Source organism: Wolffia australiana, chromosome 6 (genome assembly GCF_029677425.1).
Source record: "Wolffia australiana isolate 7733 chromosome 6, ASM2967742v1".
Taxonomy (NCBI): domain Eukaryota; kingdom Viridiplantae; phylum Streptophyta; class Magnoliopsida; order Alismatales; family Araceae; genus Wolffia; species Wolffia australiana.
The window spans coordinates 6481520-6499051 of record NC_135840.1 but is presented as its reverse complement, the minus strand read 5'-3'; the positions used below and the strand labels follow the sequence as shown (position 1 = coordinate 6499051).

At 38.7% G+C, this 17532-nt stretch overlaps 2 protein-coding genes across 2 annotated transcripts; both read left to right on the top strand.

Moving 5' to 3' along the window:
* Nucleotides 1-437: 437 nt before the first annotated feature.
* On the top strand, nt 438-2505 carry LOC144704612 (uncharacterized). Its single transcript, XM_078577091.1, has 4 exons — nt 438-1163; nt 1226-1276; nt 1362-1495; nt 2109-2505. Exons 1-4 carry the CDS (start codon nt 939-941, stop codon nt 2374-2376), a joined length of 678 nt encoding a protein of 225 aa, XP_078433217.1. The 5' UTR covers nt 438-938; the 3' UTR covers nt 2377-2505.
* An 8488-nt stretch (nt 2506-10993) lies between these two features.
* Nucleotides 10994-12317, top strand: LOC144704401 (Transducin/WD40 repeat-like superfamily protein). Its single transcript, XM_078576819.1, has one exon. It carries the CDS (start codon nt 11099-11101, stop codon nt 12137-12139), a length of 1041 nt encoding a protein of 346 aa, XP_078432945.1. The 5' UTR covers nt 10994-11098; the 3' UTR covers nt 12140-12317.
* The last annotated feature ends 5215 nt before the right edge of the window (nt 12318-17532 follow it).

The following is a 17532-nucleotide window of genomic DNA, read 5'->3' as shown; positions in this document are numbered from 1 at the left end:
TCTCTCTTTCTCTTTTCCTCTCCCTCTCTCATTCTCTCTTTATCTTTTTCCCTCCCTCTCTCTAGGCTCTCTTTCTCAATTTCTCTCTACAGTCGCTCGTTCCCTTCTCTCTCTCTCTCTCTCTCTCTCTCTCTCTCTTTTCTCTCCCTCCCTCTCAGTCTCTCTTTCTCAGTTTTTCTCTCTCTTACAGTCTCTATCTCTCTCTACCTCAGTCTCTCTTTCTCTCCTCTCTACCTTGGCCTCTCATTCTCTCTCTCTTCCTATCGATCTCTCTTTGTCTCCTCTCTCTCTCTCTCTTTGTCTCTCTTTTTCTCCTCTCTTACTCAGTGCCTCTCTCTCTCCTCTCTCTGGGCCTCTTTCTTTCTCTCTCTCTCCTCTCTCTCTCTCTCGGTTTATCTTTTTCTCCTCTCTCGCTCGGTCTCTCTCTCTCGGTCTATCTTTTTCTTCTCTCTCACTCGGGGTCTCTCTCTGGGCCTCTTTCTTCTCTCTCTCCTCTCGCTGGGCCTCCTTTGTCTTTCACTCTCTTCTCTCTCTCGGCCTCTTTCTTTCTCTCTCTTTCTCCATCTCTCTCTCCTTCTTTCTCTCCTCTATCTCTCTGTCCCCCTTTCTCTCTTCTCTCTCGTTCTCTTTCTCTCCCTCTTCTCTCCTCTATCTCTCTGTCCCCCTTTCTCTCTTCTCTCTCGTTCTCTTTCTCTCCCTCTTCTCTCTTACGGTCCCTCTTTCTCTCCCTTCCGCTTCTCTAGTTGCCTCTCTCTTGTCTTGGTCTCTCCTTTTATCACACTCTCCGTCATCCGTCATCCGGCAAGCCCCATTTTATTCGTTTGCCGTTCCCAAGTAAAATTCAAAGAAGGCAGAGCGGCACGCTTAGATCGAGCCCACCCGACCGACCGCCGGCACCGAACCTGTATTCGGTTGGGTTCGGACCAGGGCCCGGCGCCATGTCCACGCTCTGCCGACCGCCGGTGCTCTCCCTGCGACCACCCAGAGCTCAGGCCATGGCGCCATCGCCGCTTCGACGACCTCCCCGCGCCATCGCCAACCTCCTCCCTTCTTCGTCCTCTTCCATCTCCCTCTCGACCTCGGTCGGCTACGCAGCCCTGCCGCTGCACCGAAGACTACTTCACAATCGAGAAGCCCTCTCCCTCAACCTCGTCGCCTTCGCCGTACCCACCTTCCTCCCTTGAATTCCTCTTCTTAATTCTTGCTCTGAGCACTTCAATTGTAGGCCGTGATCGCTTCGTCTTGGGTGTTCTTCGCTGCGATTCCCGGCCTCTTGGTGGGTGCCCCTCCAAGAACCCTAAATTCGCCGATTTGGGTTTGTGGGTAATCGATCGTCGTTCTTGTTCTTGAATTTTTCTTAGGCTTCGAGAAGGGCGGCGGAGACGGCTGCGGCGGAGCTGGAATTGGCCGCGGAGGAGCTTCCGCGGGCGATGGCGGCGGCGCGGCGCTCCAGCGCTGAGATCTGCGAGCTCGCCGCCGAGCTCGCCGATTTGGGGCAAGCTCTCTTCTTCTTTGTTTGATCTTCTCTCTTTCGTCATCCGTTGTGTCGTCATCGTTCTCGATCAGTCTGGCGAGATGACTATCTTGCGTTTGTCGATGACGACCAAATTCGTCATCGTTACCTCATCCTTCCCTGATGGTTTCAGACGATGACGATTTCATCATCTTCCTCATTGTTATCTCTACTCGTCATCTTGTAGTTAAAAATGTGCGGAGTGAAGAGGATGAATAGTGAGGTTGACTCGTCATCCTGTAGTTAAAAATGTGGGAAGTGACAAGATGATGATGATGATGATGATGATGATGATGATGATGGTGATGGTGGTGGTGATGATGATGGTGACGGTGATGATGATGATGGTAATGGTGGCGATGATGATGATGGTGATGGTGACGGTGAGGATGATGATGATGGTGACGGTGAGGATGATGATGATGACAGGGACGATGATAGCGAAAATGGATGACGGTCTTCTTTTGTTTTTTGTCATCCCAGAGAAAACAGATGTGGGGGAGGATCGTCCCACGTCATCGTCATTGGGGTTGTTGAACACTAAAACTTCCTCCCTGAATTCTGATCATGGTGTTTGCCCCCTCCCATTGTGCAGGAGGGAGATCGGCCGAGGGGTCCGAGCTTCTGCTGAAGCTGCGAAGGAGCTCCGCCAGGCCATGGCGGCACCGCCCGTCCTCTCGCGACCCAATTCAGCTGCAGCCATGAGAGAAGAGGGTGAAGCAACAGCAGCGAGGAAGGTGAGACAGGGGATTGTGAAGGGGCGATCGGTCCTCAGTGCCGTCCTCGCCGTGGGCCGATTCTCCAAGTGGGCAATTCGGCTCATTGCTGCTGCTCGCCGGAGGAAGAATGGTGTTGAATCATGATGTGAGAAGTAAAAAATTGGTAGAATTAAATGGATTCATGGTAGGGTCTATCGTCTGGGATGGAAAGCGTTATGAACATTTGGAAGTCTTGGACAATTGAATGAAGAGATGAGATTTGATTTCACCAAATGATGTCTTTGAACAGATGAAATTCAGAGAGGAATGAGATGAGACAAGGGAGAGATGGAGAGCAAAAGAAAGGGCAAGTTATGAGATCCTTACTAGTTGGAGGGATTGGCCCTCTTATATGCCCCTGGGGTCCTTTTCTTCCTGATGTAGACCTTTGGCATATCCTTATTGCATCCCATCCCAAGCAGCTTCCCCATTCTGAACTTGATTAAGAGCAGATTAAAATAATCACACTAATGTACGAACCTACCCGGTGAGAATAAATTATTTAAAGGAGTATAAAATATGTGTCCAACGAGCTCAAACATCCACCAAGAATATAGGGATGAGACTAAACCAGAATCAGAACCAAATTGGAGAAATACAACCTTCTTGAATTGAATGATAATTTTTCACAATTGAAGTCTATAACAGAAATAACAAAAATAATATAAAGTAAGAATTACAAAACGGAAACGTACGAAAAGAACTACACATGGATACACGCCTTCAGCAAGCTTCTTCTCCATTATGCTATGTTGGCCCTCAGCTTCAACTTCTCAAAAGTTTGTAGCTTGAACTCTCGAGTGGACCTCTATGTGCTGTGGAATTATGCGGTGGTGTGCACAGAGGCATATCACTCGCTCTCTTGCTCATCCGCTCTTCTCCCTCTCTCGCTCTAACTTCTCTCTTTCTCTCTTATTCTAGTGAATTCTAGTGGCGTCAAGCAGTAGTTGCATGCAGTTGAGAGAAGCATACTCATAGAGATTGGTCAGCATACCTCAGCAGGCACGATCTGCCATTGTGTGATAGGTTTCTCAACTGATCGGTGTGACTGATGATCAGTTGGGTTTGGCCAACTGAATTGAACTAGAGTCACCTGTGTCCACCTGATAAAAAAGTGACCCTATTGGTCACATAACAATTGTGCTGACCAAGGTGGAGATTGCGTCAATAACATGATAAAATGTGTGTATGAGTCCATCAATTTATATCAATTTAAGAATTCACCTATTTTTAGTTATCATGTTATTGACTCAAATATTTGAATCTTTATGAATGTGTATGAGCATCACTTTCTGCACTTTTTAGGCCTTTTTAACTAACTGTCCCTCACTCAAATTCTAATCAATTTTATTACAAATGAATATTTTGAAGTCTCATGTGTGAAAAAAATTATAGGAATCATATGCATTGATGAGAAATGTACTGGAGCATTCTATGTGATTTTCAGAGCTATTTCTTTGGGCTATTAGGCCAAATTGGAGCATTTTTCGGTTTGGGGCACATCTTGGAGACCTTCTCGATTTCCTCTAACTTCCCTTTCAAAAAGGTGTCAAAAATTGAAATGAAAGAGATGAAAACAATTCAAGTTCAGCCAATGAGAAAAGAGGATGGAATGCTAAGGGGGTAAAACTCCATGCACACAAACTCTTGGTACTTTGACATATATTAAACTCCCGGGGTGGTGACCAGGGGCACAACTGATCGATCTATGAGAATGGTCTCAGGTAGATTGTATCCGGCACCATATTTTTGCCAATAAAAAAATTTATCATCCTCTCTCTATTTAATTCATTCTGGGCATGCTCTACCATGGGCTATCCACCAGGATAATCCTGTGGAAGAATATAGTTGTTTGTCCTAGTTGAAGTAAGTATTTAGGAGTGTTCATCATTTTCCTGCATATAAAGCACCTAGTCCAAGAAAAATATAAGGAGAAAAGTTTTGGAAGAGATATCGGGATTCAAGACATGAGCTTCGACATTTTCAGAGTCTAAATCTGAAGTTTCACTATCATCCCCATTCTATACTTTTACTTCATTTTATATCAAGCTATTTCTCTCTTTATCTGCCCATTTCTACTACTTTCTCCTTTTAGTCTATATTTTTTATACATTATTAAGTGTAATTGTTTAATAAGTACTGTTGCTAAAGTCTAAATTTGGCTAATGACATAAACCCCCTAGATATAGAAATTGGTGGCAACCACTATGGGGTGACTTTCAATAGACATATGGGGATATAAATAAAGTTTTTAGATGTGCTTAGTGACATTCAAAACATTAGCATTGAGAAACATATTTAGTTGTATATGATGCATCACACTTCAGCCCACATCGAGAAATATAATGACAATGCATATGTGGAGCAGAACCATGTAGTCACTGAAATGAGAGTAATTAACTCAATGTAGGCTGAAATATTTTTTTTTTGTTAGAAATTAATTTCGTGAAAAAAAATATATTTTTAAAATTTTGCATGAGACCTGAGATATTTTGATTTATTTCTCTTACTAGATAGAAGATGAGTAAGGGTACTATCTTCAGGGAACTTAGATAATGAGATTAGGATCATAGGCAGATGAAGAAAATGATATGAGGAGAAGAATATAAACATGGAAATAAGGGTATTTCAGAATTTTCTAAGAATGTGAGCTGAACAATTGAAAAAAAATTTCGGTATAAGTAGTTGTAATTTTAGACGTTAGAAGGATGTGCTTCAGACAACTCTTAACTATTGAATAAGATAAGTTTAGTTTGTATGAGATTTTTAGTAAGAATAGGAGAAAAAACCATGAGGCACGGAAGAAATAGATGAGATGTGATTGAGGTTATAGTGTCCTTTTAGGTTTTTTATTTCTGGGAAGAAAACAAGGATTAAAGAGGTAATCAGATTAGGGTAATAAAGATGAGGATATTTTGTTGTTGACAGTAAGAGGTTGGATTGATTTTATATTTAGTATAAAATTGGAAACAATTTTTTTGTAAAGTGGATGAGAAAAAATGGTGAAAACATGAATATAAAATGGGCTGAGGAGAATATGGTAGATCTGGATGTTTTGATGGCACAAACGTTGCTTTGATTCTTGTCCTAGGCCTACTAATGTTGCTACTCCAGAATCTCTTGATATGAATCCAGAAGTCTCTTTAATAATTCGCTCTTCAAACTAGAAGGGTCTTGTACCGCAATAGTTTCTTCCGATAGAAACTGATAGCAAAATAAAAGTCCATACAAGTGAGAGGGAAAGGGATGATATAGCTTATGATTTTTTCCATCCTCTGCTCCTACATCAGTTGCCACTTGACTAGATGCCTAGGATTTTCTGTGAGGAACCATTGGAGTACATCAAGAAGTAGCGTAACCATTTTTATCAATCAGACCATAATCTCATCAACAGATCCACGCCTGTTGCCTCCCAAAATTTGGAGAGTAGTATCCACATTTAAATATGGGTCAGAATTTCATTTATGGCACACTTTAGAGAATAAATCTGGGTTGGTACCACTTATGAATCTTGATATGAACTGGCTCTTCCACTTGCTTCCTATAACTTCAATCCCTTCATATGATCTTTTCTCTTCCAATAATTCCTTAAATTTTGGATAAGCTCCACCATTGTCCATGATCACAAAAAGCTCTAGAAAAATTTAGTGCTGATTGATGGTTTAGATCTTAATGCATTAGTATAGATTAAATTAAACCATCTATCAATGATCCAAGCTGAGATTTGGGCAGAAGTAGAAAGATGAATCAAATTATACCGCTAAAATAAAACTAAAATGCATTGATGATTGAATAAGCTTGTGTGGTCATGAATCATTTACCATTTGGTTCCCAAATGAAGTTATCTCAAGCTGCACTTGTGCAGCTTGATGATGTATTCACTTGGTTCTTGGCAATGGAAATATTCTTATATTGTTTCTTCTTGATCAGCATCTCTACATATCTGATAAGATTTTCTCACTATTCCAGTTGCACTGGGAAGAGAGAGCACAGAAGAAAAAGGGAGAAAAAATGTCACTGAAGGACTGACTTGTGTTACCTTTTCGCACCAGGACTATGGATCATGTTATACTTGGGTTTTTCCATAAAAACCATAACACTTTGTCTCACCTAGTGCTACGGATAAAATTAATATGGCTCATTTTATCATTCAAGGTCTACTAAACCTTATGTGAGTGAATCACTTGGTTCATGTACAAACCTAGTTAATGAATGCATAAGCCCATTAAATCAATATTGGATAAACCAATCAATTAACAACCAGCTTATAGATTAATTACTCATTTATGAAAATAACTCAGTCAATAGTTCAATTCACCAAAATGTTATGTTCCAAGATATAAAAAGTGTTTGAAAGGTACATGGGGTCGAATCAACCTTTCACAAAACATGGGTCTCATCTGTTACTCTATATATAATCTCTCATCTGCATGACACTCCTAGAATGACTTAGGGATGATAAACTATCAACTGCTAATTAGTCATCCTACTAATAAGTGATATATAAGAAAATTATAAAAAAAACATTTTCAGATATTTCAATGCCTTAGAAAAATTAGTAATCATCCATCCAGAATATTTCCTTAGTTGCACAGGACTAAGGACCATTTCCCTAAATAAGACCCACTATTTCAAATTTGTGTCTTCACATAAATGGTTAAATGATCATTTATTACCATCATATTACTAGGAGTAGGGAATCCATTCTTGTCCATTTCACCTTTTTGTTTGAGGTCTGGCCTGGAGTTGTTTTCTTCTTTCATTTTCTCCATTTACTTCTTGAATTCTTGAAGCATTCTGATCATTTGAGCTTACATTTGCTCAATTTTATCTTGCTTCTCCTGCACATTCCTATAGAACTCATCATACGAAGGGTTAGTACTTTGATGAAAGTTAAGGTGATTGGCCCCTAAGTAAAAGTTTCTTTGTTCTTGTTGAAAAGGGGGAGGATTTTGATATGGATTTCTTGGCATGCTATTCTTAGGGTATCCACTATATCTAGGATTCCAAGAATTCTAAGCTACAGGTCTTGGACCTATCTGTAGCCATAACTTGCTCATGCAATGGACAGTATACTTCTATGATCAGCGCTGGAGCAGTGATGGCAAAGTGAAATGTCTATTTGAGAAGACCCTAATGTTGGGCTGAGAACCCACTGCAGAAGGTAACCACTTTATGGTCGATCTTATGAAAAGAAATCTACCCTTAGGTTATTTACCTATGTGTTGGTTGATAACATATTGTTCCATTTCTACCACCTTAGGAACATAACCCAAATTTTTCTCTAATTTCATGCCCTAAAACATCAGAAAGTATCTTTCTCATTTCGAAATCATCTTTCAGTATTTTCAAACAAAGATAAATTAATAATTTAAATTCCTACCTTTTGGGGGATCAGTCCCTATCTCTTCCAAAATTTATTATAAAGTAATTACAGTGAAACCACATCAATATTATTGTATAAGTATAATTTTAAAAAATGACTAAAAACAACTTAAAGTTGGACTTCTGAACTGGCTTCATTATTGGGAAGGCAAGGTTTACTTCATTTCTATTGAAAAGACAACTTTGATAACAAATCAAGAAATCAAACAAACCTTGACTCCTAGGAAATGACACTGATTGATTAGTCCAAATTTGAGGTATTTATGTGATTTAACTCATACTCATTCAAAAATAATTAAGGTATTTGTTACCTTATTTATTCTATTAAAAATACCTAGCAAGAATGTCCAGATTCAGGTTGGAATTTAATTTATCTAATAGGAAAATACTAAAAGAACTTAAATCAATGAGATTTTTTATATATTGGTATGGTTTTATTTAAACTATTTGCTAAAATTTTATTACATTTGTATTATTCTATCAGAATTCATTTAAAATTTTAATTAAATAAAAATAATACCACTTATATTAGCCTTTTTGTCAACTTTGTTGGCACAACTAACTATTGTTTTTGGAAACCCTTGGGTGTGCAATACCAGAAATTTTCATGTTTATTTTCACTAAAACGGTTATATTTTTTTACCAATATTAAAATTAATTTCTGCTCAGTGTGATATTAAATCTTCATCTAGTCATCACTTGATCCAGAATTCCTCTTAACTCAAGTCTAGAACAGCTGTTTTTTTCAGCTCAAACTCAGTTAGACCATTTCTCATGCAATAAAAACTTAAAAATAATAAATTAAAGAGGGAAAAAAATCAAATCACAGTTTATAGAATATTCTGAGTAGTCCTTGAAAGGCACATCATGTTATGGCCTCTTATGTATTTTTCAAGCTCCTGAGAGTTAAAAAGTCCTATAGCCGATCAGAGGTTACAAAGACAATGATTGAACATCTCTACAAGAGACTGAAATGATGAACACCGTTTGTCCCAGACCCAATGACACTTCAGCGCTCTTTCAGTCCCCTCACTTAAAAACACATTTGTCGAAAAAACAAGACTCTCATAATGTGCATGATTAGATATGCACAAGAAACTTTGAAAGTTCAGGCTAGGTTGGTGAAAATCATAAACTCTAAACAGGCAGAAAATCAAAGTTTGGGAAAATGTGACAAGGTGACAAACTTTTCCTTACATCTTTGTAAATATGTCTTCTATTGAATAAAAGATGCAAAGATTTTAAACATTTACCAAACAGTAATGAAATATCTTACAACATAGACTTACATTCACTTTTTATATAGATTATGAATGTTGAAAGTTGGTTTAAGGTTAAACCTTAACAATGATATTAAGGGTTTTAATTTATTTTTTATGACAATAAAAAAATAAATAAAGTGACCCATGGGCATTCTTTTTGGACACGGGAAGGTGATGTTTATCAGTTCAAGAGGAGTTTGAGAAGGTGGAGACATCTAGTACAATGCATCTTTGGAATCTGAGAAAGCATCTATTCATGGCATTTTTACTCATGGAAAGATAATTATGTGGATTATGGTGCATACTTTTCAATAATTTCAGAGGGGTACCTTTGCTGATTGGAAATGGGTCAATCAAACAATAAAAACACAGAAAATATGGAGGAATATTTTCAAAAATAAAGACTCTAAGACACGCTGGTGATTTGAGGCATGGGTTAACAGAGCAGGGAGAAAATCCCAGCGTTAAGAATGATTCGTCTTCAAATCATTATATGTCATAATTTAGAATAAGTTTTGGGCTGTAATTTTTTGGGTAGATTTGTTTCTCTCTCTTTTACCCATCCATATACATTGGAATATAAATAGACCTCTCAAACATCCATTTAAAAATAATATTAGCATTGTTCTACCATTGTTAGGCTGATTGAAACAAAAAAAATTTTAGAAATCCATCAGGTTTTCTAAGTTTTAAAATCCATCATTTTTTTATAAAATTAAACTTCTAAAAGAAAAGGCAAAAGAGAAGTGGAAGGGCCTTCCTGATGTTGCAAATCTCCTGGACCCTGGTCGAATATAAGGATATATGATGAGTTTTCTTGTTATTACATTTCCATCAAATTCTCAATATCCATCCATCCACGTCATTACATGGACAATATATCCATATCCATAAGCCTCCATGATCATAATTTACTATGGGGGATCACTTGAATTTAATAACCATTATTTATCACATTGTTGTCATCACTCTCATCTAATCATATTATTTTTTAAGAAATATTTCATCTCATACCTTAATTACCATCCTGAAATATGTTTCATCCATAATATTGATTCCTTGCGGAGATAACCTTTTCTTTGCAATAGCTTGTCATATTATTTTACCAGTCAAGATTTTATCATTTTTATTGATATACTCAAAAATCAATGATAAATTATTATCTCAAATTTGAATTCATTACGCTGCGCAGCACATTTCCCAAACTTGGCATTGACATTTATTGAGACAAATATCCACATGAGATAAATATAAAAATATAAGAAATCAGCAAGTTTTATACGGAGGATTTCTAAAGGATGGTCAACTTTGATCATTAAACATGAAAGCATTTACTTTAAATGATGCCTTAATTAGTTTTTTGATCAATGTTTAAAAGGGATAAGGCCTTGAGTGATAAAGACTTGTAAGATTCAAGCGCTTACCAACGTTGCTAAAATTAGGGAAGGTATGTTCGTGCGACCGAATGGGCGAATGTGCGGTTGTGCCATGCGGTGCGAAATTCGCACATAGCACCGCACACTATTTTCGCACAACACACCCCACACCGCACACGGGGGCCGCCTATTAAAGGATGTGCGGTGCGAAGATGTGCGATTGTGCGAATTTTTCGGATTGCCAGAGTGGCCACAGGCGGTGTGTTCTTCCTTGCCACCTTCTCCGGCGCTGTCGTCTGGGCGACCCGGGGGCGCCGCCGTGGCCCCGACGATCGTGAGCTGTGCAAATTTGTGCGATGGGGCGCGGATTTCCGCACAAATTCGCTCTGCACATAGCACGGAGCTTCTCGTGCGGTAAAAAATTCGCACAGTCGGTGCGAATTTTCGCACCGCACCGCACGCCCTTCCCTAGCTAAAATGCTATAGTTGATAGAAAGGGCGTTACTTTTGTTGTACTTCAACAAGAATAATTCAGGGAATGCTTCTAAAAATATTGATATGGCATTTCAGAAAGGATAGGACACCATATTCTAAAAAAGAGTAGAAATTTCATGATATATAACGCGTCAGCGGATAAAGCTCACACGTCAAAACAGGTTCACCTACCTTCTCGCCAGCACTTTCCAGTGCACTAAAAAGTTCCTCACGCGTGTCCACCTTCGTAACTCGCAACCTCACCACTCTCCTCTTCCGCCGATCAAGGCTTAACGTAGAAGACGACGAAGAACAAACTTCCATGGCCGGATGACCGAACCACCGCACAAACCGCCCGCTCTCACCAGCGACTCACTACTGCGTCGCTCTTCGCCTTCCTCGCCGATCACCTCTCTCGCCATTTCCCAAAGAGGGGACCTCCTCTTTGTGGCCAAGGCCTCTCGCATCACCGTCCACTGCATCTCCTCTTCGACCCACGTCCGCTCCTTCCCAAACTTCGCCGAGGGCGCGGTGAAGGCATTCGCCTTCTCCTCCGACGGCGCCCGCGTGTACACCGCGCACCAAGACGCCAAGATAAGGGTCTGGAGAAGCGCGGCTAGCCATAGCCTGGTAGCTTCTCTCCCCACAGCGACGGACTTCCTACTCAGATTCGCCTTCCCGGGGAACTACGTCTCAGTCAGACGCCATCGCAGGCGCCTCTGGATTGAACACGCCGACGCGATAACCTGCCTCGCGGTACACGGCGGGCTCCTCTTCTCCGTCTCCTGGGACAAGACTTTGAAGGTTTGGCGAGCCGCGGACCTGCGCTGCCTCCAGTCTATCGAAGCCCACGACGACGCTGTAAACGCCGTGGCAGTCTCTCGCGAAGGTGCAGTTTATACGGGCTCGGCTGATGGCGGAATTCGCGTTTGGAGGCGAGCCTGCGCGCCGGGGAAGGCTTGCTACGCGCTCGCCGCTACACTTGAAGGGCACAAGTCAGCTGTTAACGCGCTCGTCGTTTCCTCTGAAGGGAGCCTTCTCTTCTCCGGGAGCTGCGATAAGAGGATTATCGTTTGGGAGGAGGAGGCTCCGACGGGGGTTATCGTTGGGCATTGCAGCGCCGTGATGTGCCTGGCCTCTGCCGGGCCGTTGATTGTGAGCGGGTCCACGGATAGGACGGTGAGGATCTGGCGGCGAGGGCCTGGCGGCGAGTTTGCATGCTTGTCGGTCTTGGCTGGGCACGCTGGCGGCGTGAGGACGGTCGCGGCGAGGTGGGTTTCTGCGGATGGGGAGTTTTGCGTCTTTAGCGGCGGAGCAGACGGGGAGGTGAAGGAGTGGAAGGTTAAAGGTCTAGTGTTGGCTGGAGCTTGAGAACAAGTTGATGTTTCTTCGTTTTTTCTTCTCACGCTCGGAGAAGATTAGGCTTTGCGAGATGCTTCATTGGGTTTCTTGAGAAGAACGCTAGTAGAATTAAGATCATATGTGTATGTATGTAATGGACTTGGTGAACAAATGAATGCTATCAGAGTCTGTCTGCTGTTCATGAGGAGTTTTCTATTGTGATCAGTGTTCTTAGTATGATGTTCCAGGGAATCGTGGGACTTGTTCTATTGAAAATATGATTAAAACTGGCGAGAGCAGATTTAATGGAACGTTTTGACGTAATGATCCTAATTAAATAACGTATTAGTACGGCAAAGGCGGTTCTAAAATTGACCGTGAGAAAAACTCATGAGAAATGTTGGAGTCCGACAATTATGACATAGGAAGAAAGTAAAAGAATCTCTCATCAAGATAGCCCAAACTTTCCATGCGTAATAGCAGTCAACTCATGCAAAGGTTTGGGTGGTTTTATATTACAAGAATGTCCAAAGAAGGGTGCCTTATCAACACTAGTTCAGGCCACTCTTGAGAGGAGCTGTTCTATTGAGACACTCATCTTTCCCTTAAATTTTCGCTCGAGGTGATCAGGCACACCCAGTCATCTTGATAGGAAAACGATATTATCGTTCAAATTTGATTTGGACTTAATTTTTTCTTTTACTTCTGTGCCCACATGAAGCTATAGTAGTTTTCACGTCCTCATTGTTGGTCAAATTTATCATATTTTTGGGGATTCGTTTGAAAATCACTTCAATAATTATTACGATTAGGCTTTCAAGGGGCAATCTCGCTGACTGCGTGAAAACCCGTGCTACCCTTGAATCGGCACATGGAGGGTGACAGGAGCTGAAAAATAGGCCTACTTTCAATTGTTCTAAACACATTTAAAAACTATTTAGAAGCCTTGTCCTTGTCTTCCTTATTGTCGAATTCGCAATATCCAAAGCTAAAGGTCGAGAGGGACGTGTATAAAGACTTCTTCAATTTCTATATTTCAGATGCCACACTCATAAGATACATCTTTCTTTCTTTCTCTCTCTCTCTCTCTCTCTCTCTCTCTCTCTCTCTCTCTCTCTCTCTCTCTCTCTCTCTCTCTCTCTCTCTCTCTCTCTCTTTTCACTCTATATATACATCTATCTATAAATCTATCGATGTATGTTTCTATCTTTCTATATCAGTCTTATATATTTTCTATCTATCATTCTATCTGTGTACCCCATCTATTTATCTATCTATATCTATCTTTATATATTTTTCTATCTATCAATCTATCTATGTACCCCATCTATTTATCTATCTATATCTATCTTTATATATTTTTCTATCTATCAATCTATCTATGTACCCCATCTATTTATCTATCTACATCTATCTTTATATATTTTTCCATCTATCAATCTATCTATGTAACCCATCTATTTATTTATCTATAACTATCTTTATGTATTTTTCTATCTATCAATCTATCTATGTAACCCATCTATTTATCTATCTACATATCTATGTACCCCATCTATTTATCTATCTACCCATCTAATTATCTAAGCATCTATCTGCCAAGCATTTTTGTCGTATGTTTAAAAGAAAGATTTTTCAACCCGGATAGGGCTATCTGAGAGTCCATGCCAGTCAAATCTTCTGTAGCTTACGGAGGCATGTTAGGGAGTCACATCTGAGAGTAAAACATGTCGAGAGGAGAACCCTCCTGCTCGCGCATAAAGAAAGGTCTTGTTGAGTAATCGGCAAGGCAGCTGTTATGCTTTCATAACTCAGTGTAGTTCTTTGCGATGCGATAAGTTCTTACAATGTCTTGCTAAAAGAAGATCATCTTAAATAGGGAGAAGTGTTATAATTCTTCTTGACTAATCCTCTCTCTGTCTTCAACCATTGGACACGATACTCATGTTCTGAAACAGACTGAGCTATGGGTACTCAAATAGGATGCTATTTAAATCTATTGTTATCTCCCAACATGAATATATTATCAAGGAATTGTCATCCTATCATCCTTTTTTCCCCTCTTCGAGCACAGGGATAAGAATCTATGAATAAATAAGAAGAGAGCAAAGCGGCCAGCTGGATCTCCAGGACCCTAGAGATAACATCCAACATAGCCCCCATGAAGCAAATCAAAGTGACGACAAAATCCTTTTTGGCATCGGAAAGCCGCAGGTCAAGCACGCAACATCTGACTTTTTCTGTGCCAATTATTCACCATCATTCTTTTCTGCAGTCAACCAAAGTAGGACTCGAGCTATTTATGCTCCACTATTTGCAAAGTTATGGCGCATGCATTGACCATGCATACATGTAGTTCTTATTTACCCATGAGTGTCCATTTCCTCTAAGGAGCAGTTCGACTTTCAACATTCAACAAGGCTTATAGTGGGAGGTGGAGGGACCTGTTGAAGAAAAAATTATAGTGAACGGATTCTTCAGTGAAGTTTTCATTTCTCATTCATCTTTTCACTAAATTTCATTCTGGAGATGTTGTTAGTTAATTTAATTGAACATGAACCCATAACTTATGTAATGGGATCTATGCCTCTTGACTATTTACATGGTAATTGTGATTCAAGAATATGTATTTCTACAATCTATCAAGTGACAAGTAACTTTGACATTTAACCAAGATAATTTGGGCAATCACTAGTGTGAAACCGTGTAAGAGCGGATTTTTGTTAATTGAATAAAATGGATTCATATCTGTATCTCTGTCTTTTAAAATTAGTGTGTGCTCATATTGAGCATCTGCATTAAATGTGAGGCACTCAGGTACCCTATGGTAGAATGATTTAGACATCTGTTGTGCATAACTGGAAATATATACTTTATGTATGCATTTTTATGATATTTAAATTATATTTCATGGTTAAGAATATTTCATCTCATGCATAATACTTGATTCTTGTTAACAAATCCTCTTTCATGATTAAATTCACACATTTTACTATTTTATGGAATTTTCATGATTTATGCAGAACTTTTTGTCGATGTAATTTAATAATTTGGTTTAATGGTTTAGTTTAATAATGTTTGAACATTCTCGATCCAAAACAAATGTATCTGACTTTTTCTGAGTTATTCTAATTTTTGTGATATCATACTGTTTTACATTATATATATGTGGGTATTTCTCCTTAGCTCCATGATATCTTAGGATCAAATATAAAGCAACTAAAATTTAAATAATAAATATTTTATTTAAAAATTAATTACAGTTATCATCAACAACTCATCAAATATTTCTTTCACAAAAGAAAAAAAACATATAATATCTTTCTCTCACTCTGACCACTGTTGTTTCTTTTGGTTATTATTTTTATTCATTTTCTACCTCCTCTCTCTCGATTTTCATTGAAAAGACAATAAATAATATACATCATTATTTAACACATATATCATAATACCCTATTACCATTTTTATAAATTTTGTTAACCTATTATTATATATATCATATTTTAAGATTATCTCTGTAGGGGTCTAACAGGTCGACTTCTATTTAGTTAGCCATATTGGACTCCAGAATGGGCCAAGCATTCTTACTGGACCCATCTAAGACTGATGAGGCTTAGGCCCAAGTCCATCATGATCTCAACTTAAGTTTAATGGGGCTACATTAATCAATTCAGTTTAATAAGTTAATCTTTATTTGTGGATTTTCAGATGAGCTGTGGCGTAAGATTATCAAATGGATTCAATGTTCATGATCTAATCCCTTAAGCACCTATCTAGAAGCCAATGTTCGAGTAAATGGGGCCCTCAATGTCCAATTCCTTTGATCATCGTGAAAACTCTAGCTTCCATTGCAAAGACAAAACTCACAGTGACAACAGCTTCTCTATCTGGATAGCTGTTATAAGAATTGGATGTTCCAGGTCTGGTCCCAGTCTTTCAAAAGACCTATACCTCACCCAGATTTCAGTTTGATTACGATGTGGTCTGGTCCATTATGGTCCAGTGAGCTTGACTTGTCAATGTCAAACTCAAATTAGAAAATCATGTTGATGGTTATATTGAGCATCAACATACCCAGCTTTTGAAAAAATGCTTTTGAATGCACATTCTCTTTCCTTCCTTCCCCCATTTCTTTATCTCCCACTGTAGACCCTTGTACCTAATCCTGCCTGACACAAAAGTGCATCCTAAAATGGTGTATTAGCAGTCTCTATATGATCTGGTCTGAAAGTTCCTGGGTTCTACATGTCCAGACCTAGAAATGATCTATAAATAAGTTCATTCCCCGTAATAAACTATCTCGCCTCCTCCTTTTATGTGTTTCCCTTTTGAGTATGCAGGTGTTCTTCTGAAAATTTTGATTTTCTGAAAGCTTCAAAATTATGTCTGATATTATGATATTATGATATAATATAAGAACTGTTTTTCTTCAGATCGTATATTATTATATCATTTATATATCCATGATATATCTTTCTTCTATATTACATTAATATCCATACTCTACAATCTCTAGCATACATATCAATTCTAATTATTATTTTTATAATAGTAATATCTTATCCTCTTGAAATTGACTTAAAAGTAATAGATATTTGGCGGACAGTTCCGGTGGACCTATCCTTCCTCTTAGCTATACAAGTGTTAGGGTCAAGCTTTATATTTTTAAGGCACTACACTAAACATACTACTCATAATACAGGAACGTTTTAGTTCATCAAAATTTGATTTTTTTAGAATCGTGTGCCAAATAAACCTATAGGAAGTTCTCGTCTTTTTTTTCTTGAAATTTACTTTGAAAACATGGTAAGAGCTTTAGCATGAAATGTCCCAAATACGCTTTGAAGTGGAGGACAAGGGGCTTCCACAAAAAAACCATGTCATTTTCTACCACACACTTTTCCCTCAATTCAACTCCAAATAAGGTAAAATTAATGTGGTTGGAAAGGTATGGATTGTAGTTATCAAATAAAGCGAGAATCGTATAAATTATTAGGTAATATATCATGTTAAAAAGCATGAAACAATTTGTGCATCATAAAATTTAAAAAATGTTGATATACCTTTAAAAAACTCAAGGATGAACTAATCACCTTGTAAAGAGTTAAAATTGCTTTTGATTTATTATTTGGTTAAGTCTTTTTTAGCCCCTCAATCTATAGCATCTAGATTTATCCATATATACCTCCAGACCTCAAATTTCCTTCAGGGTTAGAAAGGTACTCTCACCATTCAACTCTTTGTAAGATGTGGATGGCACTTAAAAGAATATTAGAGGGGGCACTTGATAACATCAAATGATCTCAATTGAATTATGCATGTATACTTCACTTTGACACTTTTTATTATGTCTCTACTTGTACTATTCATCATTTAAGGTTAAATCAGATTATTTTATTTTATTTTATTTTTTATGTTTTCG